Source organism: Sus scrofa, chromosome 3 (genome assembly GCF_000003025.6).
Source record: "Sus scrofa isolate TJ Tabasco breed Duroc chromosome 3, Sscrofa11.1, whole genome shotgun sequence".
NCBI classification, from domain to species: Eukaryota; Metazoa; Chordata; class Mammalia; order Artiodactyla; family Suidae; genus Sus; species Sus scrofa.
Window position 1 is genome coordinate 17,846,560 of NC_010445.4, and position 13,045 is coordinate 17,859,604.

A 13,045-nucleotide genomic window follows, 5' to 3' on the forward strand; every position below is an offset into this window, starting at 1 on the left:
TCAGAGAGTTCCCTGGTGGATCAGTGAGTTAAGGATCCAGCATTGTCACTGCTGTGGCTGTGGTTCCTGCTGTGGTTCAGGTTTGATCCATGCATGGCCCTGGAACTTCTACATGCTATTGGAGTGGTCCCCAAAAGTGTATATCAGACCACATCTTTTTTTTTTTTTTTTGGCTTTTTAGGACTGCACCTGCGGCATATGGAGGTTTCCAGGCTAGGGGTCGAATTGGAGCTGTAGCTGCTGGTCTTCGCCACAGCCACAGCAACGTGGGATCCAAGCCTCATCTGCAACCTACACCAGAGCTCATGGCAACGCCAGATCCTTAACCCACTGAGCGAGGCCAGGGGTCGGACCTGCATCCTCATGGTTCCTAGTCAGATTCGTTTCCACTGAGCCAGAAACAGGAACTCCCAGAGTACATCTTTCTCTTTCTTCAAAACCCTTCACTACTCCCCATTGGACTGTCGACTAAAATCCAAAGTTCTCATGAGGATCTGCCAGGCCCTGCCTACTCTCCAACCTTCTTCCTTCCTTACTCCTCACACTTTATCACACTGAACATTTGTCCCCTTCCTCCCACACGCCTTGCCCGGCTCCATCCCCCAGCCTTTGCACTCGATCTTCTTTCTGATGACAATACTCTCTTCCCACACTCCTCGTATGGCTGGCTGATTCTCATTGTTCATGTTTCAGCTCAAAAGTCATCTCAGAGTGACTTTTCAAGGCCTTCCTTGAAAAGCTCATCTAAAGCGGCTTCTTGGCATTCCCGTTGTGGCGCAGCAGACACGAATCTGACTAGGAACCATGAGGTTGCAGGTTTGATCCCTGGCCTCGCTCAGTGGGTTAAGGATCTGGCGTTGCTGTGAGCTGTGATGGAGGCCAGCAGCTATAGCTCCGATTTGACCCCTGGTGTGGGAACCTCCCTACGCTGAGAGGTCGGCCCGAGAAAAAAAAAAAGTGAAAAAAGGGCAGGGGGACTTCTTCCTGGGAGTTCCCGTTATGGCTTAGTAGGTTAAGGACCCGACAATGTCTCTGCAGGGGTGCAGGTTCAATTCCCAGCCTCACTTAGTGATTAAGGATCTGGTGTGCTATGGCTGTGGCATAGGCCTCAGCGGCAGCTCTGATTTGACCCCTAGACTGGGAACTTCCATATGCCACAGGTGCAGCTGTAAAAAGAAAAAAAAAAATAATAAAGTGGCTTATTTCCATTAAATGTCTCATCACTTTATTCATTTTTTTGCTGTGCCTGTGGCATGCAGAAATTCCTAGGCCAGGGACAAACATGTGCCACAGCAGTGACCCAAGCTATAGCAGTGACGACACCAGATCCTGAATCCACTAGGCTACCAGGGAACTCTCACTTTATTCATTTTCTTTATAACACGTATTACGATCTTTAATTATCCTCTTTGTTTACATTTAACTGTCTTTCTTTTTTTTTATGGCTGAGGGGCATAAGGAAGTTCCCAGGAGAGGGACTGAATCTGAGCAGCAACTGTGACCTACACTGCAGCTGTAGCAATGCCAGATCCCTTAACCCACTGCACTGGGCCAGGGATTGAACTTGCACCTCTGCAGTGACCTAAGCCACTGCAACTGGACTCTTAACCCGCTGTGGCACATCAGGAACTGCTTTATTGTCTTTTTCTTTTTTTGGTTTTTAGGGCTGCACCCACGGCATAAGGAGGTTCCCAGGCTAGGGGTCAAATCAGAGCTACAACTGCCAGCCTACACCACAGCCACAGCAACATGGGATCTGAGCCACGTCTGCGACCTACACCACAGCTCACGGCAACGCCAGATTCTTAACCCGGGGATCGAACCTACAACCTCATGGTTCCTAGTTGGATTTGTTTCCACTGCGCCACGATGGGAACACCCGTCTTTCTTTATCCATCCTGAACATGAGGTCTCTGTTGGCCGTATCATCTGATTGGTAGTGTCTGTCCCACAGGTGTTGCCGGTATGAATTAATAAAGTAAAAATAATACCAGCAGCTCTGCAAGGATACTGAGATGAAGAGATGCAATGATAGAGATAAAGTGCCTGTGATGAGTTCCCTGGTGGCCCACCAGGTTAAGGATTCAGCATTGTCACTGTGGTGGCTCAGGTCACTGCTGTGGCAAGGGCTCCATCCCTGGCCGGGGAACTTGCATGGCCAGAAAAAAAAAGGGCCTGTTATCTGTAAGCTTTTAAGAAATGTAACAAGTATTATGAAGACTGAGTAAATATTCAGAGCCACTAAATATTTGGTGCCAGTGATCCAGTAGAGGAAAAGCAGGCACAGTGCTGCCCACAATAGACCTCAGAGTTTCGTGTGCGAGACAGATAACTAAGAGACAGTTTGTGTGTGTGTTTTTCAGGGCTGCACCCATGACATATGGAAGTTCCCAGACTAGCGGTCAAATCATCAGAGCTGCAACTGCCAGCCATGCCAGCAGCCACAGCAACACGAGATCTGAGCTGGGTCTACAACCTACACCACAGCTCACTGCAACACCGGCTCCTTAACCCATAACCTACTACACAAGGGCAGGTATTGAACCCATGTCTTCATGGATACTAGTCAGATTTGTTACTGCTGAGCCATGAAGGGAACTACCTACTAGTTGGATTCGTAACCCTCTGAGCCACAATGGGAACACCTCTTTTTAAATTTTTCAAAGTGAAGCACAGTGGATCTACAATGTCGTGTAGTGCCCGTTATTATTCCGTGTGTCTCTGATCTAATGTCCCAGGTGAGTTTCTGTTTTCAACCCCCCAAACCCTCTCTCCTGGGGTCTGTCACTCACCCTCAATGTCATAGATCTTTTTTTGAAGCTCGGTGAATAGATCTTTCAGCTTCTCAAACGTGTCCAGAATCTTTACAAACTCCTCCACGGGTTTTGAGGCAAACTGGTGAAGTGTTTCTTGACTTTTCGTGGTCTTAAAATGCTTTCCGACCTGTGGGGGAGCGGAAAGCGACACGCTGGCATGCCCAGAACTGCTGATCCCTTTCCTTTCATTTGCGTGAGACCCCAGCCCCAGGGAGAAAGGGGAGTTGGGTTCAGGGAAAAAGAGAGGGAAGGAGTTCCCGTCGTGGCGCAGTGGTTAACGAATCTGACTAGGAACCATGAGGTCGTGGGTTCGGTCCCTGCCCTTGCTCAGTGGGTTAACGATCTGGCGTTGCCGTGAGCTGTGGTGTAGGTTGCACATGCGGCTCAGATCCCGAGTTGCTGTGGCTCTGGCGTAGGCCGGTGGCTACAGCTCCGATTGGACCCCTAGCCTGGGAACCTCCATATGCTGCGGGAGCGGCCCAAGAAATAGCTAAAAAGACCAAAAAAAAAAAAAAAAAAAAAAAAAAAAACCCAGGGAAGATGGCACCCAAGAAGCAGGAGGGTCCTGGGGCCCGTACCCCAATGATGTAGCGGACGATGTCCTTGGCGGAGCTGATGTCCTTTCCGTCGGTGGCTTCCCCGTCCGTGATGATGATAAGCACTTTTGTGGCATCTGGACGGGCCCCCAGCTTTTGCTGGAACACGTGACTCCTGTGTCCAGGAAAGGGAGGCATGTGAGAGGCTCCCCCAAATCGCATGAGGTCTCCCCCTCACCATGGCAACAGCCTTTCACACAATCCCCAGGTGGGTGTCCCCTGCCTTCCAAATTCTCTTTTTTTGCAGGGAAGGGGGCACACCAGTGGCATATGGACATTCCCAGGCTAGGGGTCAAATCGGAGCTGTAGCTGCAAGCCTGCACTACAGCCACAGCAATGCCAGATCCGAGCCATGTCTGCGACGTACACCACAGCTCACGGTAACGCCAGATCCTTAACCCAATGAGCAAGGCCAGGGATCGAACCTGCAATCTCATGGTTCCCAGTTGGATTTGGATTTGCTAACCACTGAGCCACCACGGGAACTCCTTTCTTTCTTTCATTTTTTTTTTTTCTGTCTTTTTGCCACTTCTTGGGCCGCTCCCTCGACATATGGAGGTTCCCAGGCTAGGGGTTGAATCGGAGCTGTAGCCACCGGCCTACGCCAGAGCCACAGCAACATGGGATCTGAGCCGCATGTGCAACCTACACCACAGCTCACAGCAACGCCGGATCCTTAACCCATTGAGCAAGGCCAGGGATTGAACCCAAAACCCCATGGTTCCTAGTCGGATTCGTTAACCACTGAGCCACGACGGGAACTCCTCTTTCTTTCTTTCTTTCTCTCTCTCTCTTTCTCCCTCTCTTTCTCTTTCTCTATTCTTTCCTACCTTCCTTCCTTCCTCCCTCCCTGCCCTTTTCTGGTTATGGCTGCACCCACACCAGACGGAATCTGAGTTTCTGCTGTGGAAACACCAGATCCTTTAACCTGGATCCTTTAACCCACTGTGCCAGGGTGGGGATCAAATCTTTGCCTCCACAGCGGCCCGAGCCACTGCAGTCTGACTCTTCATGCACTGTGTCACTGCAGGAACAAGGGCTTGGGTTTTCTATTCTCATTTCAACCACGTGGCAACTTCGCTTTTATCATGTAGATATGCTGGTGGTCTAGGTGAGATTTCAGTGGAAGGGTGGGTTTCTATGGCAATTCTATGATTCTAGAGAAAGTTCATATAACATGTTTTCTGCCTCCTCTACCATTGCCAGGCTGCCTGTGGATCTCTGCCACAGCAAGTCTCCTAGAAAATCAAAGAGAATTGTTTCTGTGTCGGGTTTTCCCTAAACTTTAAGCTCCTGAAGGAAAGACCCCTGTTTTGGTTTTTTGTTTTGGTTTTTTGTCTTTTAGGGCCACACCAGCAGCATGTGGAGGTTCCCAGGCTAGGGGTCTAATCAGAGCTGTAGCTGCCTGCCTACACCACAGCCACAGCAACGAGGGACCTGAGCCATGTCTTTGATCTACACCACAGCTCAGAGCAACACCAGATCCAAGCCACATCTGCAACCTACACCACAGCTCACAGCAACGGATCCTTAACCCACTGAGTGAGGCCAGGGATCGAACCTGCATCCTCATGGATGCTAGTCAGGTTCACTACTGCTGTGCCACAACGGGAACGTACACATATACACACAGCCCAACTATGTTCACCTAGGCCTCAATTTGAACACAACAATCTGCTCCAACTCTGGGAAAAAAAATTTCTATAGTAGATTTTAAAATATGGGGCTCCCTAGTGGCCCAGTAGCCTAAGGATTTGGTGTTGTCACTGCTGTGGTGTGCATTTGATCCCTGGCCCTGGGAACTTCTGTATGCCATAAGTGGCCAAAAAAAAAAAAAAAATCAGGAGATGCTAGTTTCCTATGTGGGACTTGAATACAATGACTTTTAAAATCTTGTTTTATTTTTTAACTTTTTTAGGGCCACACCCGAGGCATATGGATATTCCCAGGCTAGGGATCAAATGAGAGATGTAGCTGCCAGCCTATACCACAGCCAAAGTGACATCAGATCCTTAATTCACTGAGCGAGGCCAGGAATCAAACCTGCAACCTCATGGACACTAGTCAGGTTTGTTACCTCTGAGCCATGACGGGAACTCTGAATACACTGACTTTATGAGCAATTCAAAGAATTCTTCGAAAATAATTTGAGATTTGGGTTCCTATGGTGACTTCAAAAGGTGATACCCATTTAAGATGTGACTCTACCTCGGCTGCCATCAGCCACAATCACTTTCCAAGTCCTGGTTCTAATCCCTCAAGAGGCCTGGCAACATTCTCTGTCCTGAAAGTTCGTGAGCATCCTCTCAAGAATCTCCCTTTGGGATTTAGTTGGTGTAGAGTCCTGTTACGACCAAAAGAAGCTGGACTAAAATTGTTCCACTTGAAGTTCCTGTTGTGGCTCAGTGGAAATGAATCTGACTCGTATTCATGAGGATGCAGGTTCGATCCCTGGCCTCACTCAGTGGGTTAAGGATCCGGTGCTGCCGTGAGCTGTGGTGTAGATCGCCATCGAGGCTCGGATCTGGCGTTGCTGTGGCTGTGGTGCAGGCCAGCGGCTACAGCTCTGACTGGACCCCTAGCCTGGGAACTTCGATATGCCTCAGGTGCGGCCCTACAAAGACAATAAAATAAAATCAAATTGCTCCCCCTGAATTCTTTTTTCTTTTTTTTAAGGGCCACACCCACAGCACATGGAGGTTCCCAGGCTAGGGGGTCTAACCAGAGCTGTAGCCGCTGGCCTACACCACAGCCACGGCAATGCAGGATCCGAGCCTCATCTGTGATCTACACCACAGCTCACAGCAATGCCCGATCCTTAACCCACGGAGCGAGGCCAGGGATCGAATTGGCAACCTCATGCTTCCTGGTCAGATTCATTTCCGCTACGCCAAAACGGGAGCTCCTCCACGTGAATTCTTACAAGAACCTGCCCCTTGCTGAAGCCACCTGGGGGGTTCCTACACCCTCAACTTGAAGACGTTTATACACACAGACCGACCAATAGATGGGCTCGCTCTTAAAAGGGAACTCACGCAACATAGTCGATGGCACCAAAGGTGTTGGTCAACTCGCGCATGTGTTTGACATTATTCAGCAGAACATCCGGGTTCTTCTGTTTAGCATAATCCAAGAAAGTAAATTCTGTACGGTAGGTTGTGGAAAATTGAACAGCAGCAAACTAGAAAAAAAAAAAGAAGGAAGATGTGAAATGTCGCTCCCTATCCCTCCCACTTGTTCATCCTAGTCTCCCCTTCTGTGTGTGTGTGTGTGTGTGTGTGTGTGTGTGTGTGTGTGTGTGTGTGTGTTTTCTAGGGCCGCTCCCGCAGCATATGGAGGTTCCCAGGCTAGGGGTCCAATCAGAACTGTAGCCCTGGCCTACACCACAGCCATAGCCATGCAGGATCTGAGCCACGTCTGCAACCTACACCACAGCTCACGGCAACGCTGGATCCTTAACCCACTGAGCAAGGCCAAGGGACGAACCCACAACTTCATGGTTCCTAGTCAGATTCGTTAACAACTGAGCCACGACGGGAACTACGTAGTTTCCCCTTCTTACGCAGGACCTGGGCAACCCTACTCCGCATTCCTGACTCCAATCGTTCTTATCAAAATGAGGCTGTACAGGGAGTTGTGGTTGTGGCTCAGTGAAAACGAATCCAACTAGTATCCACGAGGATGTGGGTTGGATCCTTGGCCTCGCTCAGTGGGTTAAGGATTCAGCGTTGTGTGTGAGCTGTGGTGTAGGCAGCAGGTGTAGCTTGGGTCCCGTGTTGCTGTGGGTGTGGTGTAAGCTGGCACCTGTAGTTCTGATTCGACCCCTACCTAGTCCGCGAACTTCCATATGCCATGGGTGTGGCCCTGGGAAAAAGAAAAAAAAAAAAGAGGCGGTAGAGAAACATATAGAAATAAAATCAGGTTAGCCTCGAATCTCTCATGGAATGCTATCTGCTGGGGTCTGCTTCTCCGGGTCTGCCTACTTCACCAACAGAGATGGTTCTCGGCAGCCGTCTGAGTGACCCTGCTAACCTGGGTACAACTGGCTGGGCCAAAGATGACCACTGGCCTGAGGCAAGGCCAGTCAGAATCTGTCTCTGAGAAACTGGAATTTGCAGAGGGAGGGGTTGGCTGAGAGAAAGATTACAAAACAAACAAACAAAGCTAAAAAACCCAGAAGTTCCGTTGTGGCTCAGCAGTAACAAACCCAAGGCAATGAACCATGAGGACGCGGGTTCGATCCCTGCCCTCGCTCAGTGGGTTAAAGATCCAGCATTGCTGTGAGCTGTCGTGTAGGTTGCAGATGCAGCTCGATCCCATATTGCTGTGCCTGTGGCGTAGGCCGACGGCTACAGCTCTGATTCGAACACTAGCCTGGCAACCTCCATGTGCCGCAGGTGCAGCCCTAAAAAGGCAAAAACAAACACCAAAAAAACCCTCCAGAAACTTTCACATGTGAGCATGGGAGCTTTCCACAGGCCCATGTGATCCAAAAAAGTTGAGGGCGCCAGGCCAGAGAGTAAGAGAAGAGGGAAGCAAGAGCCAAAATGAAACAGAAATGAGAATTAGGGAGAATCCTGGCAGCCGAGGCCCATGCCCTTAGGTTCTAGAACCATGGCCTTCTAGATGATTCCTGAGTGCCTTGAGTGAGCTCAGGGAGGCATCTAGCGCCTACCACCAGGAATCCTATGGAATACCTTTACCTGGTAGGAAGTGTTGCTGAGTTTCTTCATCACATCCTTCATGAAGTCCACGATTTTCCGAAATTCTTCGGGACTCAAGCTGTTTGATCCATCAAACAGAAATACCAAGTCCACGTTGCCCTTTATACATTCTGCAGGGGCCAGACACAGAGAGATGTAGTTAAAGGGCCTGCAGGGCTTGACCTGTCCGTGCAGTTCCCAGGAAGAAGCCACCATTTGGAGGTATTTTTACCCACTGGATCCCCAGATCCTTACCCTGATAACCAGGGCGCCCTTGCAGCACAGGACCCCCCAGGCCCTGGTGGAAGAGGTAACACAGGCCACTTAGATAGATGTTCTGATCACATGTCCGAGACAGCCCAGGGTCACAGGCCTGAAAAGGAAGCAAATATTTATTTATTTATTTATTGTATTTATTTTTGGCGGCACCTGCAGCATGTGGAAGTTTCCGGGCCAGGGATTGAACCTGCACCACCGCAGCCACCCCAGCCACTGCCTTGACAAGGCCAGATCTTTAACCCACTGCACCACAAGGGAACTCCAGGAAGCAACGATTTTTTTTAAAGGGTTGGTGCTTGCTCTTGTGGTGGTGTCTTTTGGGCATTATCAGCTAAGAACAAGGACCTTCAGAATTGTCATCCCCTGATCTCATTCCCCACCTCCAGCTTGTTACCAAAGCAAAGTAGTTCTTTTTTTTTTTTTGGTCTTTTTGTCTTTTTAGGGCCATACTCATGGCATATGGGGGTTCCCAGGCTAGGGGTCGAATCAGAGCTACAGCTGCCGGCCTACATCACAGCCGCAGCAACGCCAGGGCCGAGCCATGTCTTTGACCTACACCACAGCTCATGGCAATGCCGGATCCTTAACCCACTGAGCCAGGCCAGGGATCAAACCCGCAACTTCATGGTTCCTAGTCGGATTCGTTTCCGCTGCGCCACGACAGGAACTCCTCTTCCTTCTTTTCAATATCTCTTTTTGAGCATCAAGTCTCACAGGCATCAATATCACACTCTATCAAGTTCTTACCAAAAGACTGTTCGTTGTGGGATCTGTCGCCAAGGTCATTCCCAAGTACTTGGAGGTATAGTTGGAACCTGTTGGCACCAGAAGATTGGTCTGAAGGAACTTAGACAATCCAGGTGTGGCAGGGGGCAGCCTTGATTTCCTGACATTCCTCCCAGCTCCCGAACCAGTTACTCACCACTTGGTGTGACTTGCATGCATTGTCCATTGTCTGGCTGACACTGATAGAGGCTTCCCATGCTGTTCCCCTCACCTGGAGCTCCCACGAAAACCCTGATGAGAAATCTCACTTGTGAGATGGAGTTGGTCACCCACATCCTACCTATTAAGGGGGTTCAGATCCCCCACAAGGTATCTCAAAGCAGCCACTCCCCATCTCTCAGCCCCCACCTTTTCCCTACTTAATCCCAGATAAAAAAAAATCCAATATGTCACAATTCTTAAAAGTTAAAGATCTTTTCTATTAACAGTCCAGAAAAACAGAGGTCCAGAGAATGATTTTTCAGAATGTCACATTACGAGTTCATTCAATTAGACATCAACTCAACTCATTTATGGCCTAACTGCTTTGTGCTAGGCTGTGGTCTGTACTAGGGATGGGGTAAGGGGCTGGAAAGAGAAACAGAATCCCTGCCTTCAAGGAGCGCACCCTTTAGTCTGGGAGAGAATGGGGAATCTGGAAGTGCAGCAAAGCACTTTAGGGGTGGTGATACATTTCTCTTGGATTTAGGCACTTATGGCACTTTAACGATGGATGGTCCTTATCCTACTACCCCATGGTCCTGCTCCTGATTCTTGGAAATCCCACCACGGACTCCTCGAAACTGTTCAGAGGACTGTTTAGAAACTGCCAGGGCGCAGGGCAGGGAGGGCCTGCGGGGGGCAGCTCACCCATTTCCAACCTGCAGGACACGGTACCCAAAGTGCCTGCCGGCGAGTGGGAAGGAGAAGTGTTGTACGTGCCGCACGTCCAGGTTGTAGCTCCAGGCGGCGGCTGTGGGAGACCAGGAGCCTGTCAGCCACTTCCGGTCAGGGACCACCAACCCCGCCCCAACCCCACCCCCCGGCCCTGGAGTGCCGGGCGCTGATTGGCTGCCGCCCACGTGCCCCAAGTGGGCGGCCAGACCCGCAAGGACCTGGCTTTCTTCTCCCCGGGGGTTCCCCAACAGCAGGGCAGGAATCCGTTCCCTGGCCCGCTCCTTGAGGGCCCGGACTCCAGCAAATATGGAAGCAGGGATGCCTTCCTACCCAGACCTCTGGCGGCGCCAGAGCCTGGGAAAGACACACAATTTCCCGTTTGTTTGCTCGGCAAAGAAAGACGAATGAGAAGGTGGAGGAGCAAAGCGAAGGCCACCGCTCCCCACCCCAACCAGGCAGTCAGAATGTCCCAAGGCGGGTACATTTTCCTATGTGTCCACTTCTCCCTTAGGCCTGAGGGCCAGTTACCCTGAAAATCAGATAATTGGTCTCAGACTTCCTCCTGGTGAAAGTGCAAGATCCCTTGATACTGTGACGCTTCCTCCATGCTCTCATCTAATGGTCCCTCACTCCCCACCGGACCATGGACCACCCTCTCCCGTTAACTATTAGATCTCAAATTCCCCCGTGACATCCCTCACTTCAGTGAGCCTAGGCGTCATCTGAAAGTCCCAAACTCCTTTCCCGCCCTGCTTTCCTTCCACGCCTCAGGCTAATATCCAAGCATCCTAGGTATCAGAGATGCTCGTCCTGTCCTTTATTCACATGGAGAAACTGGGGCCCAGAAAGGGTAAAGGTTTTGCCTAAGATGGCACAGAGAGGTGATGCTTCTCTGGGAGGGACCAGATCCTGGACCAGCTCTAGGGACCCATTAACCACTGACCTTTTTTAAAGGGCCCTCTCCCCTATCTCTCATCATTCTCACCTTTCTTTCCCTTCTCTGTCTTTTCCTTCATACCTTGCCCATGCTTTCTTTGCCGGCTTCTTCCTCCAGACTTCCTGTGCTTCGCTTTACCAATGAAATGGCCCATCCTACCCTCAGAACAGCTGCACATTTACTCTGGTTCCACAAAGCCCTGCAGTTTCCCTGGTCACAGGCACAGGTCCCTTCCCCTCCCCACCTCCCTTGCCTACCAAAGAGAAAAGGCCCGGACAGCAGCAGCCTCATCACGATGATGCAGGAGTTCATCTTTGAAGCTTCTGGAGGGACCATACCCAGGCGAAGTCTCAGAGGGCCCCTGGGATTTGCTGGCAACCCAGACAGGGTGAAAGACGGAAATGATAGAGCCCCTGGGGCCTCTTGCAATGGAACTTTCTCACTGAGGCACCAGGCTGCTGACACTGGGTTGGGGTGGGTGGTGATGGGAGGGCTGTACATGAAGGGTTGTGAAACCACACGGGTTCAGAGAGGAAGTGTAAGCAGGTTAGAGACACTTCCTGTGCCTGCTTTGCATTTTCATATCATCTGCCCATGAGCTTAAAGCATATTAAAGCTCAGCAGAGGACTAGTCCAGTAAACTCTAGTACAGCTATAATGGAAAGCTATGCGGTCGCCAGAAAGAATGAAGAAAGAAAGAAAGAAGGTGGTGGGGGGGAATAATGAGACAGCTTTCTCCTGACATTGAAGGAGGCCCATGATGAAGAAAAAGAACAAGTTACAGAACACTGTATTTTAGGAACTCATCTCGGGGCTAAAAAAAACCAAAAAATTATTTCCGCAGAATGGGAGATAAATGATTTGCAAGTTATTGCTCTGATATGGGACTTGTATTTAGAATATATAAAGAACTCTTGTAACTCAACAATAAAAACACAACCCAGGTTTTTTTGTTTGTTTGTTTGGTTGGTTGGTTTTTTGTCTTTTGTCTTTTGTCCTTTTAGGGCCGCACCAGTGGCATATGGAGGTTCCCAGGCTAGGGGTCGAATCAGAGCTACAGCTGTAGGCCTAAGCTGCAGCCACAGCAATGCCAGATCCAAGCCGTGTCTGCAACCTACACCACAGCTCACAGCAACGCCGGATCCTTAACCCACTGAGCAGAGCCAAGGATGGAACCTGTGTCCTCATAGATGCTAGTCTGGTTTGTGAACCACTGAGCCACAGTGGGAACTTCAAGACCACCCAGCTTTTTAAGTGGGTGAAGAATTTGAATAGACATTTCTCCAAAGACAGTATATAAAATGGCCATTCTGGCATTCCTGTTGCGGCTCAGTGGTAACGAACCTGACTAGTATCCATGAGGATGCAGGTTTGATCCCTGGCCTCACTCAGTGGGTTAAGGAGCCATCGTTGCTGTGGTGTAGGTCACAGATATGACTCAGATCTGGCATTGCTGTGGCTGTGGTGTAGGCCGGCAGCTGCAGCTCTAATTCGACCCCAGTCTGGGAACTTCCATGTGCCATGGGTCCGGCCATAAAAAGAAAGAAAAAAAAAAAAAAAAAAGGCCACTGAGCATTTGAAAATGTTCAGTATTATTAGTCATGAGGGAAATGCATATCAAAACTGAAAGATATCACTTCACACCCACAAGGATGGCTAGAATAAAAAAGAAAGAAAGAAAAAAAGCAAATATTCATGAGAATGTAGAGAGATTGGAACCCTCACATTTTGCCAGTGGGAATTTAAGCCGGTGCAACTACAGTGGAAAACAGTTTAACAGTTTCTCAAAAAAGTTAAAATAGAGTTTCCATGTGACCTAGCAATTCCTAGGTGTAGACCCCAAGGAATTGAAAGCATGTGTTCACGAGAAAACTTATACGCAAATGTTCCTAACGGCATTATTCATATTAGCCAAAAACTGGAAACAGTGCAAATGTTCACCAAGTGATGAATGAATAAACAAAGTAAGGTATATTCATACAGTGGGTGTTATTCATCCATGAAAAAGAGCGTAGTTCTTGCTATAATGTGGGCAAACTTTGAAAACGTGCT

The 13,045-nt window shown here is 49.5% G+C and overlaps 1 protein-coding gene across 3 annotated transcripts in view; it reads right to left on the reverse strand.

Moving 5' to 3' along the window:
* Positions 1 to 11,498, reverse strand: part of ITGAL (integrin subunit alpha L) — a 40,273-nt gene extending 28,775 nt beyond the window's left edge. The window contains exons 1-9 of one of the 3 annotated variants that reach the window (XM_005652999.3): positions 11,251 to 11,498; positions 10,030 to 10,132; positions 9,317 to 9,411; positions 9,142 to 9,209; positions 8,371 to 8,488; positions 8,116 to 8,246; positions 6,448 to 6,593; positions 3,395 to 3,527; positions 2,793 to 2,943 (exon numbers count right to left, since the gene is read on the reverse strand). In XM_005652999.3, coding sequence (XP_005653056.2) covers positions 2,793 to 2,943; positions 3,395 to 3,527; positions 6,448 to 6,593; positions 8,116 to 8,246; positions 8,371 to 8,488; positions 9,142 to 9,209; positions 9,317 to 9,411; positions 10,030 to 10,132; positions 11,251 to 11,494 — 1,189 coding nt within the window. In that variant the 5' untranslated portion in view covers positions 11,495 to 11,498. 3 annotated transcript variants of the gene reach the window in all.